The sequence below is a fragment of the Archocentrus centrarchus genome, unplaced genomic scaffold (genome assembly GCF_007364275.1).
Source record: "Archocentrus centrarchus isolate MPI-CPG fArcCen1 unplaced genomic scaffold, fArcCen1 scaffold_26_ctg1, whole genome shotgun sequence".
Taxonomy (NCBI): domain Eukaryota; kingdom Metazoa; phylum Chordata; class Actinopteri; order Cichliformes; family Cichlidae; genus Archocentrus; species Archocentrus centrarchus.
Window position 1 is genome coordinate 6,889,755 of NW_022060256.1, and position 24,575 is coordinate 6,914,329.

At 39.9% G+C, this 24,575-nt stretch overlaps 1 protein-coding gene across 2 annotated transcripts in view; it reads right to left on the reverse strand.

Moving 5' to 3' along the window:
- slc39a14 (solute carrier family 39 member 14) overlaps positions 1-18,887 on the reverse strand; it is a 33,165-nt gene extending 14,278 nt beyond the window's left edge. Inside the window, exons 1-4 of one of the 2 annotated variants that reach the window (XM_030723536.1) lie at positions 18,699-18,832; positions 6,018-6,181; positions 4,013-4,359; positions 2,688-2,865 (exon numbers count right to left, since the gene is read on the reverse strand). In XM_030723536.1, coding sequence (XP_030579396.1) covers positions 2,688-2,865; positions 4,013-4,330 — 496 coding nt within the window. In that variant the 5' untranslated portion in view covers positions 4,331-4,359; positions 6,018-6,181; positions 18,699-18,832. Of the gene's footprint in view, positions 1-2,687; positions 2,866-4,012; positions 4,360-6,017; positions 6,182-18,698 lie in introns of both variants that reach the window. The other variant, XM_030723534.1, reaches the window with a different exon arrangement.
- Between the last annotated feature and the right edge of the window lie 5,688 nt (positions 18,888-24,575).

Consider the following 24,575-nt stretch of genomic DNA (forward strand, 5'->3'; position numbering starts at 1 on the left):
TGAAGAGTTTCAGTCAGGTTTCAGAATTCATCACAGTACAGAAACAGCATTAGTGAAGGTTACCAATGATCTTCTGACAGTGGACTCATCTAATAATGACAGAGTGTAATATGGTGTGTTGTTGTTCATCTGAGATTACATTTAAATCATTTTTGGACCAACCATAATTGGTGAATAATGTACACTTTGATTTTAAGGGTCTCGAGTTTGACCTATTTTGATTATATTGACTGAAAACTGTTTATTTAAATGGTGTGATTTATGATTGTCTTCATTTATACTGTTTTGCTTTCTTTCACTTAAAAGTGTTGATTGATTTATACTTACTCTAGATAAATGCAATCAAATGATAAAACCTATCCAAAGTACCATGTATTATGTTTTATTGTGTCTCACTCTGGGGTTGTTTGCCTGGCAGATTACTGTGCAGCCTCAGCAGCTACAGGTCATAAATCAAGCACTACCTGGGTTAGGAAAGGATTCGCTTTTTCCTCTTTATCTTTTGTGCTTTGCTCAATAAAACAACTGGCAACAATTCTGCTCTGCTTTTGACTCTAATTGGAACTAAAATCCTGGAAGGAGAGCTCGTCGGCCTGAAAAGGGAAGATTATTCCCATCAATTTTTTGACCCAACAACAGCATCACACTGTTGTAGCAGATTGTCGACTGCACATCCCTGATGTGAATTTCCTCTTCCACCACAGGTGATCCATTAGAGTGAGATCAGGTAACTATGGAGGCCATCCGAGTACAGCAAACTCAAGAAGCCAGTATGCTAGGATGTGAGCTTTGTGACATTATTGACAGTGTCCTGCTGGAAAAGCAGCCATCAGAAGATGGACACAGTGTGGTCATAAAAGGATGGACATGATCAGCACTGATACTCAGCTAAGCTGTAGTGTTTAAATGATGCTTAGCTGGTATGAATGAGCCCGAAGCACGCAAAGAAAATATCCCAAAATATCCAATTCAGCAGTTTCTGAAATACTCAGACCAGCTTGTCTGGCACCAACAAACTGCCATTTTCTAAATCACCTTTCTTCCCTGTTCTGATGCTGAGTTTGAACTTCAGCAGTCTGCCTTGACCACATCTATATGCCTAAATGCTTTGGCTGCTGCAATGAGATTGGCTGATTACCTATTTGCGTTAATGAGCAGTCAAACTGGTGTACCTGACAAAGTAGCCGGTGAGTGTATAAATGTGTGTCACTTGCATAGCAATGAAAACAAATTCCATGTTTGCAATTTGTTTCCATTACTGCTATCCAGAGTGCTTTTCTTTAGGCCTCTGAAAAAGCCCCCATCTACTGAAAAATGTTCACAATGAGAAAGCTCTGCAGACAAAGACCATTAAAACACGGCTGCTGGAAATGGGATTAGTATCCGGTTAAAAGAAGACAATTATTTCATCTCTGTTGATACTAGTACATCTGTGTTAATGTGAGTCATTGGGTAAAGCTACATTATTTACATAGTGAGAAAAGACAAGGTTATTAAATGTCCTCTCTGCTGCTGGTAAACCTTCAGCTAGGAAAAACATCGCTCAAGCCAAAATAAGCTGCCTTAAGGGGAAAGGTGAACTGAGCTGAAGACACGAGAGCCTGATACGGGAAAACAAATGTCAGTGGAGAGTGAGAAGTAGATCCGGAGCTCTGGGGCCATTCCCCTGCTCGCCTGTCACAGGCAAAATAAATAAGGACACAGGCCACGGCACAAAGTCATTAGTTTCCAAAGAAGACTCAAGCAGAAAATCATTACATGCATAAAACAAGCTGTTGTTTTTCTTTTAGCTGAAAGCTCCAGAAATGTTTTGGACCTTTCTGAATCAGCGATGTCGAGGCCTTGAGGACAAAACATCACATGACTTAACCAAAACCTCCAAGTCTGTCATTAGTTTGCTTTTTATACCAACCACATACTCCAGAGCCAATTTAGTTTTCACTTCAGGAAGACTCAAAGACTCTTTAAAAAAAACAAAACAAAACAAAACAAAAAAAAAAAAAAAACAGCCCTGAATTCCACATTTCCTACAATTTTAGATGAATGTGCATCTCAAAGTGGCTCCCGGGGTTTAAGACATCCTGCTGGGTGTGTTCAGTCTGTACGGAGTTTCAGCAGTTCAACAATCAAGGGAAGATGAGCTTTCCAGTCTGGACTGTCTTTACCTGGATGAGATCTATGCTGTATACTGGAAAGGCTGAGTGAAGCATGACTGTGTGAAAGATGCACTGATTTTTGCACAAAACTGAGAGAGGCAATCTGAGCTCTTGGCTAACTGTGCATGCTTATTTTGGCTTTCATCTCCTTTGGGGACATCACAAAATCACTATCTCCAGGCAACAAAACACACACTCAGTGCTCAGATTTGATGAAAAAATGTGTTTGCAAGGTGTGGCAATGCTTGAACTGACAATAGACCTAAAAAAAAAAAGAGGCACAGAAAACCTTGAAAGAAATACAGCATTTGCAGAGGAAGTTAAAAAGAAAATATTTGGAGAAGGAGCAATTTCTGGACTCATACTGGGTTTGCCTGAGGTGCTATTTGGAAGAATCCAAAGACATCACTTTGAAATAATAATTAAACACCTAAAAAGATACAATAAAATCAATCACAGGAGCAAATTTAAAATCCACAAAGACACATGGCTAAAAAATAATTTGACTATTCATAATTAGTTGGTGCTCACCTTCAGCGTCTGAGGGTCTGGGGGAGGTGTTGTTGCTCTGCTCCTCCCTTTTTTGTGGCCTGCAGCTACCAGCATCCAGTTGCTGCAGCATGGTGGGGCAGAGCTCCTGCAAACCCGGGCCATCCAGCCGCGACTGCTCGCTGATGCTGTAAATAGCCAGTGTGTCTGCAGGCAAGCACTGGAACAGGAAACATACCCATAACTGACCCACACAAGTCATCACGTTACTGTGAATGAATAATCCAGGATAGGGCCAGAATTCAGAGACACGTTAGTGTCACATGGGCTGCAAACACTACACAAATGAGTCTGTCCAGACTCACGTGTAGTATAGAGTAGATGAAATTAGTAGGCAGCTATTAAATATTGTGTCACCAATTCAGCATCCGACCAAATGAGAATTATGATCGAAGGGACCTGTTGTGCTCATTTCCACTGTTGTCATTTATCATCTCATCTTAAACACCAGTTCAGTAAATTTATATTCTTTTCACTGTAGAAGGAACAGATGCCTCCCAGCCATTAATTGGCCAACATACGCAGCACTGTACAACATATACGGCAAAGTCCAACTGTGAAACACCATGATTATTCTTTGTAATCCGGCAGGTATGTCAGGAATGCAACATGTTCAGTATCTGTGCCCGATGCATGAGAAAGGTAAGGGAGCGCTTGGCAGAGAATACCAGTCTCTGCAGCACTAGAGGTGGGAAGTGGTGACAGTGGTTGGATAGAGGCTGTGGTTGTGCTTCTGTTGTCTTCGGTTCGTAAACCCACGCAAAGATGTTACGTGTTTGTTTTTCTGTTGTCACGCAGGTGTGTCTATAAAACCAACACCCGACTTATATCTTGGAAAGGTTTGCCAACATTACCCACAGCAAATCTATTCAAAAGCAGCTCAACAAGTGAGTGAGTCAGTGATCACACTACTAAGTATGGGAAAAATGCTAAACAGCTCAGCTATCTGGCACTGGTACCACCCGTTTCTTCCAGACAGGACTAAAGCTGGATTTATTCTTCTACTTCAGGGTTCTGCAAAGGCTCTGAGGCTCTGCCAACACTGCTAGCATACTCAATCAGTGTGAATATATCCAGCAAATGTGTTTTTGTGTCTTTTTGCTTTCATATTTCTGGTCCTGCCTAATGTCTGCGGCACCATATACAAATTAAGGGGATGTCCTCACCTGCTAGGTGGCAGATTAGGTTTCATCAACTTGTGATCAATGTTAGTTGTTAGATTCAATTTGTTACATTTTTGTCCAGAATATATATGCACACAGAAAAAAGCATTGAATCAAAGTGCAGTGAATGGAAGTGTTTTGTACCTTGGAGCTGTTGAACTGTGGAGGTGTGGTTGGTGGTGTTTCAGGTGAGCTGCTGCTGTCGTTGTCACGTTCACTTTGACTCTGGCTGAGTGCTGCTAGGAGAGAACGCAGCTGAGGCACCGTGATGGTGCTGTTGTCCCCATAGCGGGACAGCAAGTCCTGTAGCACATGGGCAGGTGACTGCGTCTGACTCTTCTCCTGACCCATCACTTGGCCCATGGGGCACAGCAGCACACCTAGAGCCAGCAGGAACACCAACTCAAGGTCACAGAGGCTGGTGGCTGTAGAGGCACGGCCATGAGGGGAGCAGATAAGCATGTCTTCTTCAGTGAATTGAGGACGCTGATCTGTGGGGAGGACAGAAGCCATAAATATGACCGCTAGTTTGAGGAAACCTATGACACTACTTAGGAGAACTTGGCATTGCCTTGTTTCATAGGAAACTATTTGCACTGCTGTTGAAGACCTGAAATACCAGACTATCAGCATCTGCTGGATGCATAGCTGTTTGAGTATAAACATCATTTGCTAGTTTCTGGAAATTCAGCATAACATGGTTAATACAATTTAAACAGCAGAGCTTGTGTATGGGACTTCCTAATATGATAAGGCTGGGTTGATATTTTGATATTATCTAGCAGAAAACAGCCAGCAGAGGCTCTGGGGATCTACTGCCAATTTTCTGATAGAAAGAAATGTCCTAATATTGATACATGGATTTATGTTTCACTTGTCTCTGGACATATACAGCATATTACAGCACACCACTTGACTCTGCACAACCATCTGTTTAACTGCGATTCTGCAGACAGAGTACAGTAAACAATGGAGTCAGCTAAGCCAAACAGCAGCAGATTGGTTGGACTGTAGTATCTCGTTGTCCAGGATGTCCACACACATACTTGGCAGTCGTCATGAAATACTTCCCAGCACTTCTTTGTTATTATTTTAAAGGTACAATCTAACTCAGCTTTAATTTTAATAGTCATCAGGACGTATAATCTGTATGCAGAGATCCCCCAGTCATTAAGACAAAAACCTTTGGCTACTTGGCCCTAAAATAAGGTTTAAAAGCTTTTTTTTTTCCCAGTAGCCATTTCTGGGTCCAAATGTTTCTGTAGTTCCCAAAGCAAACAGACCTGTAACATAATCAGTGTGGCTGTTCTCCCAGGTGTTACCATAAAGTTTAACATCCAGGCATCCATGAAAAGGATGATTTATGACAACTAGACAGGTTAGAGGTTTGCAGGGAGCTAGCTAGCTAGTTTCCATCTAAAGACGGTACAGTATTTCTAAAACACTCAAACGTACAGCACTGTGAGAACTTTGGATGGAAAATAAGATGGAAAACTAAATACTAGTGACATTTGGAGGGTTAGTGAAGTTGGACTAGTTGATATATAGTGATGAGCTACCTGGTGGTTAGCTACAGAGCTACGGTTTATGTTCTTGTTTAGCTCAAGAAAGACACTTGGACCCAAAAACAGGGTTGAGAACTTGATGAAGCACTGCCTGCCAAGCACTCTCTAATACATACAATAACTGCTGCTTAGTTGCAAAGATGCTAACTTCTAATTAAACACCAAACCCACAAGGTGACACAAAGAGCCATTGTAGCACAACGCACACGCTGGGAACAGGAAACCAGTGGGATAAACACAGTCACCAATTATAGACAATTACAGGAAATTACAGCACACAGATTATCACTGACAATCACAAATCAGTGTGTCGCCTGTTCTCAGTCAACTCTGCAAATAGGATTTAGAGATCCTTTATCACCAGAATAAAAAAACCAAAAACACTTCACTCAGTCAGTGTGGGTGGGAAAATATGCAATACTGTGTTTCAACTATATAAAATCCACTTTTTTAAAACTCTGACACGCTCACATAGAGTACACTGCTATAACAAAGCCCCCATTCATTTCAGTGCACCCTGCAGGTCCACAAGCAAAGCTGGGCTGAATAAACAAAGCCATTCATTTTTGTAAAGAAGTGCTCACCTTTTCCTACAGAGGTGCGTAATGATAGCTGGTGAGCAAAGAGGTCGTTTCAGTCAGTCTGCCCCGAGGCTCGCGACCTGCTGCGTAATGGGAGCTCAGATGGAGTTGGGGTAGGGGGAAAGTGAGCCTGAAGAGACCAGCGGGGTCCTCGGGAATGCAGTAGACTGTGGGTGAGGAGACGCACAGATAAAATGAAGGTTAGGAGTTAGTGGTGAGGAAGAAACAAATAGGAAGAGGTAGACAAAAGGAAAAGAGGCTGTGCGGAATAAAAAAAAAAAAAAAACTGAAATGGCAGGTGACCGCTTATATCCATCGATTCATCTTCTTCCTGGAACTGAGCCCAACCCAGAATATTTATTTTCTGAAACAGCTCCTATTAAACTATTTAACCCTCAAGCCTTAAACAGCTGAAAAGGATCAATTTAAATCACCAATGAGCCCAACATGCATGTCTTTGGGGAGGAAGCCGGAGTACCAGGAGAGAACCCGAACAGGCATTCGGAGAACATGCACTCCACACAGAACCTTTGCTGCGAGGCACCAATGGTACCTCCGCCGCCCTGTGCAGCCAACCCTTTCCTGTTGCTGGATAATAAATGCTAAATGCTGATTTAACATGCCTCAAAAGTAGGGAGAATATGCCATTTGTGACAAGGTTTATGACATCCATAAATTTAATTATTTGCCATAAAGATAATAGATTAATTTAAAATATATTCATTTAAAAATCAAATCCAATTCCTACAATTACTTTATAACTTAATTACCGGTCATATGTTTAACACACTCAGTCATAGTGGAGTATTTGCTTAGTTTCCATTATTTTCCACATTTTGTAAGAGTAAATAATCACAGCAATAATTCATCATCAACTGAGTTCTTCTTCAGTGACCTCCAGTACGCTGAGCTTTCTTCACCATACTGACACTGGAAATTGTGCCTTTTACTAAATATGTCTATTTTAGTCCTAGTTTACTTTGCTACTAAATAACTGTTTAAGATGAATCATCAACATCTCGATGTAAAAAAAAAAAAGAAGCCACAAACACACCTTTAAAGATGCCCACAGGGTGATCAGGGTGAGTCGCTTTAAAATTTCTTACTTCCAGACATCACCGATGTTCTGAAAAAAGCAGGCGTACTCAGAAAAGTAGAAGTTTTATTTCATCTGGGTAAAGTTGACTTAACCATTTTGAGTTCAGGCGTCATCTTTTCCCTTTACTCCTCTCTCTCTACGGATGTCTGATCTGAGGAGGCAAAGACAACACTCTCCTCTTCTCTCCAGTGAATTGCACCCTTTCTCCCAAGTGTTCCTCCTCCACTTGGCCTAATGAGGCCTTATTCTGAAGTTGGTGCGAGAGAGGAGGAAAACAAGGAAGAGAGAAATAGCATAAAACTTCACAGGTCTCTTTAGGTGCTTTTTTTTTTTAACTTTCTTCCCAGCAAGTCTCTGTTAACAATCCTCCCAAAAGTTGCAGGAGCTCCCAACCTTTGCCTCCTTATTGCTGGCTGCTATTGTTCAGACACAGGGTGAAGCTGAGGATAGACAATAGCACCAAAATAAATTAGTCGAGCTGAAGATAACACATTTCTAACAGATAATCAAGTAAAAGCAATAAACACTTGCTCCTTTTAGAGCTGAGGTTTTCCTGGAGGGGGGAGTGGGAGATTGTGGGGAAAATGGATTAAAATCTTCCCTTGTAGATCACACTGGGATTTAATCGGACTTTATTTGAGACAAACAAAGCTAGCTTTATCAAACTGATGCCAAAATAAGCCCATGAATATACAAATTTCAAATCTACTTCTTACTTAACACAGCTAGGAATATAAAGCTGAATAAGCTAGTGGAAGCGGTCCAGCTTCGTGGCTCTAAACGGGCCTTTGGGAGGTCGCACGACAACGACTGGTCCACATACAGTGAAGGCAGAGTCTGCATTACCGGCTTAACCGAAGTCTGTGCACTTCTCGGTTAGTTTGGACCACTTTTATGCAATTAAACCCAACATTTCTGATTTTAAATTTATGCCACTGCCTTGCCCAAACATCCTCATTTCAATAGGACTTGTTTGGTTGAATAAGAAGATCTTAAGTAACTCTAATCTCAAAGCAGACGGAGTAACACCCAGCTGTCTCTGAAACGTCATCTCATGGTTTACCTATTGTTAGCTCTCCCTCTTAAAACGCAAGAAAGCTGTCAGACATAAAGCAATGTTTTTTTATGAGAGTGAGATAAGGTGTGTCAGCCAATAGCTGGGAGTGACAGCACAAAGGTGAAACACATTCACTTTCTGGACAAACATTTGTCCAGAAAGTGCGTAAAACTACTGCACTACCATCTGACATATGGCTTGGGGTTCCATAAATATTAATACCGGGAACAATGACTGCAAGTTTATGGTCGGCAAACTATTATATCATTTAATCTTTTTATTAAACATTACAAAAACATACTATGACTACAAGCAGGTGTAAAAGTCTTTATTTCTTCACCTTTAAACTTTTTAAACAGCTCATCTGATAAAAGACTTTTATTGGCTTTATACACGCAAAGCTTTCTGAAGTGGTTACAGTAGCAAAAGCTGCTGCTGTAACTTTTACTTTTCATTCACCGGGGTTACTGTCTTGATCTAAAATCAAAAAAGTAATAATGAAGAGATTTTTTTTTACACAATTTCTCATGACTGGTAAGACTTTAAGCCCCAGAAGCTTTTCATTTGCAGCTTTTATTGTGCATCTAACGCTGCAAATATGAACCACAAGAAGCCAAAGTGGAAAAAAAATCATAAAAATAATGCAACCAAAGTATTATAATATATTCTGATTTATTTACTGTAAAAAGCTTTCAGGCTGTGGTGAAAGCACACAGCGACTTATAACAAGAAAAAAGTCAAGAGTGCCAAAGCAAAAATTAATGTGAAATTGTTTTATATTTTTAAAGTTTTACCCCAAATATTGAATACTTGGGTTGATAACCCTGCAACAAAAGTTTCCCAACATGTGTTAATTCCTCTAAAACCAAGAAGTGGGCAGACAAGAAACTCTGCAGCCAAGTTCCAGCTGACAAACACGGGAGGAGACACACCCAGACACAACACGGATGTTGACAGACCAGTCATCATAGTGGAAATACATAAATTATCGGCTATCAAATGTCAGTATTAGCATGAGCACTATTATGGCTCTGTTCAACCACGGCCTGTGATAATCACTTAGCTACAGATACTAAATACATGCACTCCATTCCCGGAGAACATACAGCCCCAAGAAGATGAGTGATGATAAGCAGTGAAGGAGCAGAAACATTCCTCACTGGCAGAGTGCTACGGACCAATCAAAACAACTGTGTGCTGGTGTCACACTCACGTCACCACATCTGTGGTGTGGTGTGTGTGTGTGTGTGTGTGTGTGTGTGTGTGTGTGTGTGTGTGTGTGTGTGTGTGTGTGTGTGTGTGTGTGTGTGTGCGCGCGCACACAGTCAAGATAAAGGGTGACAGAAGAGACTGGCAGTCTGCAGCATGATGGTGAAGGCCTTGTGACATGATGGAAAACATGCGGTTTACACCGGAGCCGCCAGCTCTGCACTCTGCAGAGGATTCACCCCGTCGGATGTCTCAGGGCGCCACCTGTTTGTCCCACTTTGTCTTTTTATTGACCCATCATGATGGGCCAGTCTCTACTCAATTCAAACCCACAACCCGATCTTTCCTAAGCATGTGTGAAAATATCTTCCTCCTGTTGCTACCTTTCACAATAAAAGTCCTCCACATATACACTGACTGCTGTACTCTGACAGTGGCAGAGGAAAGTCTTGCTGATAAACCACTGAATAAAACAACTTACAGAAGGACATTTCAGCAATTTACAGCAACATTTTAAATAAAATCTTACATTTGATTTTACTAATTATGAAATGATGCATTTTTCTATATTAAAAAATATATTTGGCTTGTTTTCTGTTTAAAAGACACATGAATAAACAAAGACTGTGTTGGTAAAGAAGGATAACATTTATTCAAATTTTAAATAATGTCAGTTTTTCATTATATAATGAAACTATAGGTTTACTTATTATTATCATTTTGGTGGTGCGCTCAAAGTTGAAGATATTTTATCAGTATGTATGCCTACAGATTTGCTCCTATTATCAAAATAAAGCATGACTTAAATTCAAGCTACCTTCCAAGATCAAGCAAAAACAATTAAAAATACGCAGCTTATGTTTCTATAAATAACATGAAGTACAGATGCCAGAGAACAGTAAATTTAATTCAGCACTGTAATGAAAATCATTCCCGTTATACTGTAGCAGAGACAGGAACGTCACACAGAACAGGTTTCCGTCACGGATCAGGAAGCCATCAAAACACAAGCATGAAAATACTGAAGCAGTATTGAGGTCGCCGCTGTAACCGGGCGGTATCAGCACTGGGAGCGCACACGTGGTGATTAAGCAACCATTATTAGCTGTTTTATGTGCACTACTGTCACATCTCACGGCTCCTGCAGCCACGTGTAAAACGCTTCTTTCCAGGGCAGAAATAAACTCTTTGGTGGGTCAAAGGTCATTCTGGCTGATGCTTTACCAACACACTCAAAAACAGAACATGAGTAACTGCTTTGATGGAATTAGTTTAATCAAACAAACCACGACCACTCCAATCCCACACATGCTTTTAATAAATTAGTGAGTAATTAGAATGATGCATACTGGTGAGCTAATCTCAGACTAAACCGTCCATTATTAAAGCACAGATGGAAACCTGCAGAGGTTGTCATTTGGCAACAGAAAGTTTTAAAAGGGTAAGTTTGAAGAGGCAGATCTTAAGAAAGGAGTAGGTGTTAAAAAAAGAAAGGAAAAAAAGGTGGCATTAGTTATCAAAAGAAAAGAAAAACACTGGAGAATTCAACCAAACAGAGCACTGAACAAACGAGGCCCTTGAAATAGGTATTTATCATTAACATAGCAGTAATCACTCATAGGTATCCTTACACTTGTTTACAGCTGGGCAGCATCAGAAGCCTGTACCAAGAAGCAGTAAGTCAACCCAGAGTTTATCGGTCTAGCTATGAATACGTTCCCATGAAAGGGGTGGACTTTGGACTGGTCTGCTGGAGGCAGAGGGCTGATTTAACAGAGAAATAACACTACAGTATTTAAAAAGGGTACACAGGGTACACACATAATACAGACTGAAAGCAAAGCAGCAGAGTGTGTGTGTGTGTGTGTGTGTGTGTGTTATCTGATAAAACAAGTACAAAGAGTTCTGTGTTAGGATCAGATATTGAGGCTTACAGGGCAATAAAATTGTTTTTGAATTGCAGCCGACAGGAAAAAAGTTCCTTCTAAGAAGCCACATTCTGCAGGAAAAATAAAAACTTAAGACGCTCTTCGTATGTAGCTGCACTCTGAAGCCCGAGAGCTCTTCCAGGAACGGTTTCTCAGGGAACTGATTGATCAACAGGCGGTGATTTCATTCACGTTGACCCTTTATCTCAAACATTAATTGCCCAAGAAGATATTAAAAAGAATACTTAGCATCTCATAAATGTGTACAGTAGGATTTAAACATCAAAGGCTTCAGCTATTATTTCAAAATCAAGATTAGTCATTAAATAACCCAGCCATGGGCGGGCAACAAGCCAGCGTGCTCCTAGTGCTGATCTGAAGCCTGGATAAATGGGGACGATTGCATCATCAAATAACAAAAAACTAAAGATTGTCACGCTAATGGTTATTTTCTCAATTTACTGATCAGTTGTTGGGACTGGGAAAATCCACCCAGACTCCTGCTAACTGTAAAGTGTGTAATTTATCGTACCTTTTATATCAATGGAGAGCGCTTTCAGATAGATCCTTTGTAATTCCCAGCAGCCTGCTCCTCAAATCTTGTTCGTCCTCTCAGCTCTGCACTCTGACCTCTCTCCTCCCGGGCCACTTTATAAACACCAGGAGGGAAGACCAGGTGAAGCTGTGCATGCCTTCATCAACCCATAATTACTGGTTCTTGCGCTGTTATCAGCAACCAAGACTGTCATTAGATGAGAGAGGGATGGCTGTGGGCACTGTGCTGGTTCACCAAACACACTGTCAGGGTGCTCCACTCATCATGAGTAAACACCAAATGACCGCCAACCATAAAATTAAAGGGTTTCAACATGACCTGGACTGACTCAACCCCTCTATTCACCCAGAGGCCAGCAATCCAGAAACAGAACGCCACAGAGCATGTGCACTGAAGTAAGCTGCACACCTAAGCACAATTTAATGGGTTATTATCAATCCAGCTATTGTTTCTTTTTATTTTGAGAGAAAATTAAAGATACTTAATTTAACAGCTGCAGTGTAAGGTAGGAGGATTTTTAACAAGAGCAAGCTAAACATGACACGGATTAAGCCGAGTCCTAGACCGTAAACATTTTTCAATTAGGCTTAATCCATGTCTGGAAAACCCACTGATAAAAAAAAAAGCTGGAACACTGAGTGAAATGCAAATAAAGAAAATCAAATTAAACTGCAAATCATTTAAACCCTGTATCTAAATGAAATCAGCACAAAGACATGCAGGGCCACAGATTATTTTAGTTATCAAGCATCGATTATTCCATCGATTAATGGAGTATTCGGATAAGAAATACTTTTGCCTTATTATTGAGCAACAGTAAATATTCAAATGAAAAAAAACACAGGTCTTTTAAAATGAACTGCTCATTTGTTTCCATTTCAGAACATGCAATGTTTTAATAGGTTAGCTGCATCTGCCAATAGAAGTAAACCCTTTTGTTGTGTTTACGTGCTACAGTTAAATCTGATCTTTTCTGAAGAAAACAGGTATATATCCAACCTAAAATAAGGCATAAAATAAAACAGCCTTATTTTAACTGTCTTCTTGGAAGGCTGTCTTACATCAGTCAGAGACAATAAAAGAGTTCTGACAGTGTCACATCTCCTAGATTAGGTTGATTTGGTGTGTTCGTGTGTGTGTGTGTGTGGATGATGTCAGTTTTTCATTAAATAGGAGGATGTGGTGACTGCAATGAAGAAAAGTGAGCGTATCAGCGTTCTCAGAGCTGAGGTCTGCCCCGTGGTTTGAAGCAGCGTTTCCTGCTGCAGAAAACAGACGTTCTGATGGTGCACATGTTAAAAATTAATGTTAATAATTAATGTTAATAATAACTCAGTGTCCAGTCTAACAGCACTGGGTCAGTGGCTCAGTTTTACTGATACGCGTATATTTTTATTGGCCTGAGGAAAAAAAAATGTTTTTTTAAATATTAATGCGGTTTAATTTATTTAGTTATAATTAGCATAATCTAAGTCTGTAAAATAATGTTACTCAAACCTTGAAATAAATATGGTCTCGTACACCCCATCCCCCCCTTAGACTCAGCCCTGCTTGTTGCAGCATTCACTGTGATATAACGCTGGACGGCAGCCATCAGCATTCAGCGAGCTGCCTGATTTAAACATCGTATGAGACTAAGTTAACAGTTCATCTGCATATTTTATTTTTATTTCTGCAGCTTTACTGTAGAGTTTTGCTGTGTAAAACAAACGCAGATGCTGGGAGCAGCTACAACATTCAATTTATCCGGCGGTTTGTAAACCAAGTTAGAATTTATCACTCTGGGTAGAACCAATACTGGCATAAACCAGTTACTTCTAAGTACGGCTCACAATCACCTCCCACAAAGAGACATTGCGGGTATATTATACATTCCCTGAATCCTTAGAGTACTGTGAGTATTGCAGTTGTTGACACTTGTGACCCTGATGTCCCTGGATGCCACAGGGCTAAAATAAAGTATTTAGTTTAGGGATCATTCACAATTATCAACATTTTCCAAAGTGTACAAACCGTTCGCCTGGGGGGAGGGGGTTAACACTCAATGTACGCCTTTCAAATAGTTAGAAATTGTCGATCAGAACTATGTAAATTGAGCACTGCTGCCTGACTGCCAGTGCCTGAGGCATCCACTCTTGTTCACACGACTGCACCATTGTGTGGCCTGCAGCAATATGGCCTCCGGTCTGGCGGATGAATTCAAAGTCCTCACTGAATTCTCTAAAATAGTCCATCATTGATTCACAAAATGACAATATTATACAGGAACAAGCTGCGAGTGTTTTCAGGTTTCCGGTGCTGGGCTTATATATAAAATGAAGAAAGGACTTGTTTTGCAAATACATTTATGACTCTGTATTATTGTATCTGCATTATAATCAATCCAGTCCTTTTTGGCTACTCTTTGTAGAACTGTAATGTTATATTTGTTGTAATTTCTGCAGCCCTCTTGGCCAGATCTCTTGGGAAAAAAGACATTTTTAATGTCAATTAGGGCTCCAGTGATTAGTCGACATTGTTGACAATAATCAACAATAAAAATAGTTGATGACGATTTTAATTGTTGTTAATAGTCCTTTTTTATTACTGATGGGGTTTTTTTTAACGGACTGAGACGTCTTCCTGTCCGTTTATCTCTGGCAAGTGTCACACATGTGCAATAGCATTCAGCGGCATGTTTAGTCATGGCGGCTACTGGTGAAACAACACAGTGTGCTTAACAATCCAAGCTTTGGTACAATTTCACCCTCGACAAAGGAAAAAATAAGCTTATCTGCAACATTTGCAAAGCGGACCTCACATATCACGGAAGCACTTCTGTGATGCACGAGCTAATGAGCCAACTTTGTTTTACAAGGAAGAAAAAGTACATTATATTTTTTTATGGTTGAAAAAATGGACCGTTAAATTTATATCAGCAGCAAAGCTGATTTAAATCTTTGAATGAAGTATCCATCTTCTGTGTGTTTACTACCACATTTTAAATAACCTTATGCTAAATGTAAAAGCTGACAGCTAAATAAGTGCCATTTCATAATTATGTGATTCATAATACGATTAGTCAACTAATTCTTTCAACAGTCAATGACTAATCGACTATCAAAATAGTCATTAGTTGCAGCCCTAATGTCAATGATAGTTTTTACCCTCATTAATAAGGAATATATGAAAGTCACTTTGCCAAGAAGTGACTGCAGCTTCTACCTAGCTTCTCGTGACAGGAGTGTTGTTTCTCGCTCAAAATGACGTAATATCATTCATGAGAGATAGGTTTGACACGTTTCACATATTTTAGGCCAAAAATTAATATACAGCCATTTAAATACAACCAATCTTTTTTTTTTCTTTTTTTTCCCCCAATACCGGAAATCACTTTTTTGGCAGACGATCATGTTCTGGCACAGCACCAGCATATCTCCATATCTGAAAAGGCCTAGTGACAAAGTCACAAAGTATGCAACACTGTGACCGCCAGTTTTGTCAAAAACTGACTGCAGATTCTACCACGTGACTGGAATGTTCCTTATGACTCAAAATGAACTGATATCATTCAGAATGTTTGAGATATGTTTGACAGATTATAGGTCAACAGGTCATTTACAACAATATCAATACCAGCAATAATTTTTGGGCAAATACAGGAAATCACTTTTTGGCACAAGACCAGCTATTCAGATGACAAATGGCTCCACTGCCACTGTGTACAGTGTGGTGGCGTGTACATTTTGCATACATGCAGTGCAGTACACATTCACATTCAAATTCAAATCAGGTTATTGCACCCTATAAATTCTAATATACAGGTATATCTGTTAATTACAGTGTGTACCCCGCCTCTCACCCTGTGACAGCTGGGATAGGCTCCAGCCCTCCCACGACTCTGAAAAGGATAAGTGGAAGAGAATGGATCGATGGATTTTTATTCGTGTAACAATACAATGTTTTAATAGATAGGAAAGAGTATATTTGATACCAAGATTTCCAGAATTTTTCAACATCGGGCTGTGTTTCTAATACTTCGTATTACATTAGAATACCAAAGAACCAGGTGAAATTAAATGTCGTGAAAAAAAGATCAACATTTTCTTTGTACACTTTTGGGGAGGGGGGTCTGAAAAAGAGTACACTTTGTACACTTTGCAAAATGTTGATAATCGTGAATGACCCGTTAGGTGAAAATTGTAAGAAAGTTTGTACTATTTGTGGCTTAAATGAGAACCAAGAGGGTCCCCTTTAAAATGATACCAAACACTATATTATAGACCTCTGACAAATGTCCGTACCATGAGCCTAAACCAGATATACATCAATGTAAAAAAACTGAATTTATCTTAAGGGGTTGTTAACTTCATGAGCTGATAACTGTCACTAAGCTACCACTTTGGAAAAGCTATCATACCAAAATATCATCTACAGACATGTAACTTTTCAAAAGTTATGATTAAGTTTTGCAAAATGCAAAATGTAGCAAAATGTAGTCTGGCCAATGGACTATTGATGAAGGGCTCCTCCAGCTGTTTCCCAGTAAAGGTTATAAAGGTGCTTAAAGAAACAAGAGCTGCTGTTTTGCATGCTAGAAAAACACTTCCTTTCACTCCAGCTGAGCTCACCATCTCGGTAACGGCTCCGCCTCTTTGCACTTGCTATTGGTGTGCAGACAGACTTCACCTTGAACTGACAGCATCGTTACTGCTGCTGCTGTGTTATCAGTCTTATTAAGAATACTATTTACTTTTTATTCAAAGGCATGCACCTAAATCCATTTCTATTGCAGATCTATTTTTAGGTGCTAATGTGGGTGAAACAGTTGCACTTACACAGTGAGCTCTGCAGAGTCGTGCATTAAACAAAGCAAAAGATTTGCATCGAGGATTTTTTGTGATCAAGTTATTCGAGTTACTCAATGGATCATTTTAGCCCTAAAAAGAACATAAATAAACTCCATGAAACCAAGCTCTTGGAGATAATCTTAGAAAATTACCTCATATGAAACATATCAATAAAGCAGTTACTAAGAGGAGAACTGAATATTGAATTTTTAAGGTGTTTATAGCTACTGCTCAAATAATATTTACTAAAATACAGGGTTAGGGAGAAGAAGATGGGCTCATCAAGGATTTGAACCCAGGACCATTCACACCCAAAGTCAGAATCATAGCCCTAGACTAATGAGCCACTTGTAAAGCATAAAAACCAAACATAATTTTCATTAATACTGTTTGAGTAAAAAGAGGAAAAAATCCCTCTGAAATGCAGCCCTGTCCCACCACTGCAGTATATAATTCAGATAAGTTCAGGTGCATCATTTGTGTTCTAATTTAGTGAGTAAAAGAACAAAGTAAGCAGCAGACACAATGCAGAGAAACACAACCCAGGACCTCTCACACCCAACGGGAGCCTCACACCCCTAGGCCAACAAGCCTCTGAGGGAAGCAGGGCACATCTCACCACACATGGCGCATGCGCGCGCACACACACACAGTGCAGGGAAAGGAAAAATGTGCACACCTGTCAATTTTATTGTAATTTATTAATAGTTGGATAAGTGACATTTTATTTTGCAAAGTTAGTAAAGTTTCAGAGCTCTGTTTATAGAAATAAACAGCAGCACCGAGAGTGCGCTCAGCAATAAAATAATTAAATCACCTGATTCATGATTTTCTGCAGCACTTGTCTTATTTGCAACAGTGTTGCATTTCACTGTTGTATTTTTTATATTCTTTGCAGGGCTGTTCATCATCATCACGTGATAACGCATCTCCAACTGGGGTTTTAAGTTTTGCTGAGCCAGCTCAGCCAAAGCGAGCCAAGCTGTGTTGAAATTCATTTGTAGTACACTCCTCTGGGCTCATATCTGCAAAACACACCATCTATGTGTTTATGAGGATTTGCCAAAATAATCAGAAGTTTTGCAAAGCAGTTACAGGCTGTTTTTTTTTTTTATTTAGACAGTTTTTTTTTATAGTTTTCTTTTCTGTGCCTTAACACCAGTTAGATGTCATGTGTAATACCTTTGCTGAACCTCTTAAATCTGCATTGACAGACACACACCCACAGCTCAGTCATTTAAAAAAAATGACCCTGAAACTCATAAAAATTATAAATAAATTAATTGATAAAATAAACAAACTGAATTTACAACAAACCTCATTCACAATAGTCCTAATTTTTTTCTTTCTGCAGACTAACGTGAAGTATAAAACTTTTATATTGTGACCTGTAAACTACAGGTGACATTACAGACACTAAAGTGGGCTTTACAGTTTTAAGCAACTGTCAGTGTGAGCCATAAAAGATAAATGAATGAATTCATCCTGCGCCATTTATCTGCATGCAAGCTGAATACACAGTGGTAGTAATACTGAGTACTCAGTAGTAGTAATACTGAGTAACAGTGCTGGTTCTAGTGACCAAAATGGGCTCTGATAATAACAGTACTGCCATGAATGATACTGCATGCATTGAATCTGTGTGTTTTTAAAGGACAGCAGTCTGACAGGTTTCTACACCCTCCTGTGTGAGTCTCACCTGTCTGCACGCCGCCTCTTTCATTTCTCAGCAAGAGCAAATCAATCGATGATCATGGAGAACATCAAGCCCCAAATTCAATAAGTAAAACGTTTGGATATAACCTGATCTGCCTCGATAATGTCAGCGTCTACACTAACACCAACTGCCTGCTTCGGCTGTGCTCTTACATGATTAGCCGGAATATAAACGGAGACGAGCCGCCGTGGTAATCAATAAAAGTGAACAGATCTTTAAACTGAGAGGTTTGATAACCTGGAGCCAGGTGTACTAGCTCGTTTAAGATTAGCTCTGAGAGTTAGCTTACCCGGTGATCCTGTCAGGAGCAGAAAATCAGGCCTGACGTCAATTCCTGTGAACATCGGCGTCCCTGCGGCTCCGACACGACCCGTGATGTCAAACTGAGGGACCGAAAAATGTCAGCCGTGGAGAGGTCGACGCGTGCAGCACCGCTCAGTCATTCACGCGCGGACATTACGTTTGCTTTCCCCCTCTGGCGGCGTGAGCGCGTGGAGGATGTGGTTATTTTTGCTGTGACGTCAGCAGATAGCGCACTGCTTTGTCCCACGTGGTCGTGTCTGCCACCACGCGCCCAAATGTGGTACTGCAAGAAAGCCGGTACCAGAACACAGTCCAGACTTCATTCAGATTTATACTTATTTTACTTTATTGTATTTGTTTTAGCCTCATTTACACGGTTACCACGTGGTGGTTAGCACTGCTGCCTCACACAGCGAGAAGGTCCTGGGTTCAAATCCACCATGTTCTCCCCGTGTCTGCGTGGGTTCTCTCCGGGTACACCGGCTTCCTCCCACTATCCAAAGACATGCAGTTTGTGGGGTTAGGTTAATTTGTGATTCTAAATTGTGTGACAGGCTATGGAAGCAAACTTGTGTCATCAGGATCTGAATTTTAAATGCCATTGAATTTTTCGGCATTAAAAAAAATCAGTGCCAGAAATTCAATGGCATTTAAAATTCAGATTCTGATGACACAAGTTTGCTTCCATAGAAGTACCAATAACGTTTCAGTCTCTGGAAAGTGAAATATGAAGTAGATCAGTGTCTATTGCTGTGTCTTAATTTAATTTTTTTTTTAAGTGACTGAAAATAAAAATGCGTTTTCAAATTCCTAAAAGCTGCAGATGTTATATCTACATGTCAGGATCTGGTTATTGTAGACATGATTACAGTAACAGTGTCACAACATTGGTAACAGAAAAACATTAGAAATACATAGGCTGCTCTGATGCCTGCACCCTAACATACATGGAGTATTTAACATTTATAATGATCAGAGAAAGTTACGTTATTTTTGGTGCCTCTCACTTTCCCAGAATATCATCGTGCACGTATGAATGAGACGCATTAACTTAAAGAACTTTGTAGAAAGGCGCTTTATTTATGTATTTTTTATTTTCTTTTATTTTGATCTCCATTAGCTGTAACAATTACAGCTACTCTTCCTGGAGTCAGTCAAACATAGTGCTCCTAAAACAATGTCTTTACAAGCCGTCACCATACCACCAACACAGTGACATAATTCTACCAAAAAAAAAAAAAATAAATATATAAATGAAGTTCAGTCCATTTACTTGTGTTAGTTTACAGCGCAGATCTGGCGGACGCGCTGACGTCCCGCTCAATGCGGAGTAAAATCCTCGATCCACTGGATTAAAATAGAGGATGCTCGTTGCCACGGTGAATCCTTGTATCGGAGCTCCATTGATGATGGCTTTCTTTCCTTATATCGCGCACGCGCATATTCAGAGTTGATTGAACTGACTTTCATCAGCGATTATGGAACGGGAAAGTCAGTTATCGATTTCAGAGTTGATCAACTCAGAGTTTATTTTCAACTCAGAATTTGCTGAACATGCTTCCTGGAATAGGACCCAGATGTGTTGTGTTCAGTCGCACGCAGCATGCTTATACTTATACATAACTGAACTTTATTACTTTGTCTTCTGCATCAATCACCAGCAGTAGGTGTGGTTTTGGAGACAGCCAGAACCAGCATTCATCAGCAATACCCAGTTATTTGAGGGATGAGGGTAAAGAAAGTGAAAAAAAGAACTGCATATCCCACAATCCTTCGCCTTGAGATGATCCATATTTCAACAAGTTCGAAAATTTGAAACGACAGCTGCGTCCATAATGTAAATCACTATCTATTCACTAGCCTGTTGTTATTATTATTATTATTACTGTTATATTATAGAGCCCATCTTGATCACGTGAGGTGGTCCTGTGTTTGGGAAGTACGGTGAGGAGGAGGCGGAGCTGGGGCCTATTCCAGGAAGCATGTTCAACAAACTCTGAGTTTATAAACCTGCTCTGAGTTGATCAACTCTGAGATCGGCAACTCTGAGTTTCCTGTTCCAGAACAGCTGATCAGGGTTAGTTCAATAAAGAGCGGAGCCTCCATTTTAATCTGGTGGATGAAGGATCGCACGTGTCAGTGTGGAGCATGGCGAGTCACTTTAATCAGCCTGACCCACTCTGACATCATCATAGACAGAATAAAAGTTTGTTATCAAATATATCATTTCTTTTATAATGTCTGCTGTCCTCATTTACACAACTTAAATCTCCATCAGATGAAGCTGAATCCTAATTTTACATTTGATTGATAAAATCTAGTTATTCAGCCTGACGGACAAACTGCAGGAGACAGAAAGGGAAGATAAAACTGTGGAGAAACAGCTCAGACTGAGTTTACTGACCGACCTGTGTGTTAGAGACTGAGAGAGCAGCAGATCCCGGGGGCGGAGCTGACCTCAGGCCAGTCTTTATTTAATAAAAACTGTTTTGCTGCAGTTTATGACAGTTCAGTTTATGGTTATTTGTTTAAATAATTGTACAGTAAAAATGGAATCTACTGATGGAATAGCAACCTCACTTTAGTCATTTATTTAATTGAGGATTTCATTATTTCTGCCATTACTGGATAAAAATGAGATTTGCAGAAAAAACTACTTTAATGTTTCCAGTTTAACCATTTTAATCTGATCTAAGATCAGCGGATAGATGACGGCTCTCTGACAGCCACAGCAGAGATGTTTCACTGAGTTACTGTTAAAGGTCAGAGTTCAGTAATAGTTTCATATTTAGCTGAAAACATTGAGAGCAGCTTTCCAAGTCTGTAATGAATGTAAAGTTTTACCAGTAAAGCAAACATGCTGTGATAAATGTCTCAGCTTTATACGTTTTAAAATTCAGCACATTTTGGGAGGATGAGGCATTTTAATTAAAGAATGCAGATCGTGTCGGGAAGATGAATCCATTATGAACAGATCCAGACTGGATGAGCTGCAAAATAACTGGAGCCTGAACTGGATCTGGGCCTTATCGCATCTGAATCCGTGATCCTGATCCATTTGGATCCTCCTGCTGCGCGGGTGGACTCGGACACAGTTTGCGGATCCGTTATAGAGCCTATGATCACCGATTTTGCTGATTTTCAGTGGAAAATATGTGGAAATTCACACTCTGAATTTCAGACAACGTAACCTTCAAAATGACATCATTTAGGTCACTTTAAATCCATTTAGTTCAGTTTTCAAGTCTTCAACTATTTCAGCCTCATCTTCACTCATTCACATCATCTCCAGGATCCGGACATTTTTCCATCCAAAGTGTGTTCTGTGTCTAAAGCTTCATCCAGATCAGTGTGATGTAACAGTGATGTTACAGTAACTACAGTAAATGTTTCAGAGGAACTGACTGACAGTCTGACAGCTGCAGCTGCCTCATTATAAATCCGTGACATCATCGCTGTCTCCGTCCTTACAGTCTGACGAGTGAACGACTGTAAAAGCTTGATGTTACAAAAATAACAAACTAACGTCTAACTGGGATTTCAGAGCTTGTAGAAACACAAACGTCTGCAGATGAATTGGCTCCTCTGATCGCTTTGCAGCGTCTTTATGAATGAGGAAATGAATGGGAGTGTCAGACAGGTGGTTCAGGTGCAGCAGGAGGGGAGGAGTCAGAGAGACACTCAGAGTTTGTTGGATAAAACCTGCCAGCGAGCAGGTTCACAGAGTCTGTTACCTCGGTAACTGACTCAGAGTTGGAGTTAGCTCTCTTTCTGGAACTGAAAACCCGAGTTTCCCTCATTTTAGGGTCAACAAACTCGGAGTTATTAGCTAAACCTGCTTTCTGGAATAGGCCCCAGTTAAGAAAATGTGTGGCTAAAACAAAATACAATACAATACAATAAAATAAAAAGTCAGTAGGCCTTGAAATTTCCTGTAAAGCAGTACCCTAAACAGACCAATAAATGGGGCTCTTGCACCATTTACTCTGTAAAGTATCTCTGCTATACCCATTTTTATACTGTTTATGATTATTTAGGTGCATTGGCCTCTCCTTTATGGAAGTGACAAAAAACCAGAATAAAGAGAAAAACTCTCTAACATAACTTAGACAGGGGTAGATGCCAGAGATGTCCAAAATTTTAATAGTAGATTTTCATATATCTACTAAATCTTTTGAAATTGACATAAACAAAAACATAACATAAAACCAAACAATACAAGACACCCATGCACACAGACACACAGTGTTGTGATCTCACATATGTGATGTTTTGAATATGTAGAAAGTTTGGAAAGAAGGAAATCTTACTGTAACATATTTAATGTATACAATTCAGATATATAAAACAAACATATAATGTGTCACATTATGTCACAAAAATGTGTTTGGTCAGTTTCAATGAAAGTGGAATGTCCTGGAATAACATTAATTAGTGTTTAATAATTCAAAATGAGTAATCAGTATAAAATATGGAATATGTAAGAGAAGGAGAGACACACTTCAGACTTTATGGACCTTTTACTGCAGTGGCCACCATCGTTGTTTGGTGCTGATTGTACTTCATGGTTTGTGCTGCTGTCTTATGGTTGGTATTCAGAAATGTCCTGCCATTGGTTTATGAAATCCTGTCAGTTGCTAAAGTGTTTTCTTTTTCTTTGTGTTTTGAAATTTTGCTTAAAATAAAGTTTTGTTTTGTTTTGTTTTTGAAAGAAATGTTTGTGTATTTTATTTTTGGAGTAACCAGACTGTAATATTATGTTAGGCCAGCTTGCTGTCAGAGAAGAACAATGAGTGAGACCAACAACTGCAGCAAACTGCGCTAACTTCATATTTGAAATAGCATAACAGCTGGGCCCACTGGAGCCCACAGTGAAACATGAAGTTGACCCAACAGCCAGAATAAGGTAAGGCAAGGTTTAATGCACCTATTTATGTCAATGAAAAGTGACGCCTCTTTAGTTTCATTTGTAAACCTCTACATTTGACTGCAATGGGGCCCTATTTCAGGAAGCTGGTTTAGCTACCAACTCTGGGTTTGCTAACCCTAAAATGAGGAAAACTCAGGTTTTCACTTTCAGAAAGAGCATTAACTTCAACTCTGGGTCAGTTTGTGGGGCTCCAGACTCTGTGAACCTAACCTGCTAGCTGGTAACCATCTCACTGGCATGTTTTATCTAACACACTGAGTGTCTCTCTGACTCCTCCCCTCCTGCTGCACCTGAAGCACCTGTTTAATGTTCCAATTCATTTCCTCATTCATAAAGTCGCTGTCAAAGCGATCATAGGAGCAACTTAATTTGCAGACATTTATGTTTTTATAAGCACTGAAATCCCAGTGAGACATTAGTTTATTTTTTGTACGTAACATGAGAGCTTTTATAGTCATTGTCAATATGGCAGAGACAGCAATTACATCACAGATTTATAATCAGCCCAGCTGCAGCTGTCAGACTGTTAGTCAGTGCCTCTAAAATATGTAGTGTATTTTACTGCAGCATCACAGTTCAATTTCAGTTCAGTTCAATTTTATTTACATAACGCCAAATCACAACAAACAGTCGCCTCAAGGCACTTTATATTATAAGGTAAAGACTTACAATAATTACAGAGAAAACCCAACAGTCAAAACATCCCCCTATGAACAAGCACTTGGCAACAGTGGGAAGGAAAAACTCCCTTTTAACAGGAAGAAACCTCCAGCAGAACCAGGCTCAGGGAGGGGCAGTCATCTGCTGCGACCGGTTGGGACTGAGGGGAGAGAGACAGAGATTAATAATAACAAATGATTAATGCAGAGTGGAGTATAAACAGAGAAAAAGAGGTCAATGAAAAGAAATACTCAGTGCATCATAGGAACCCCC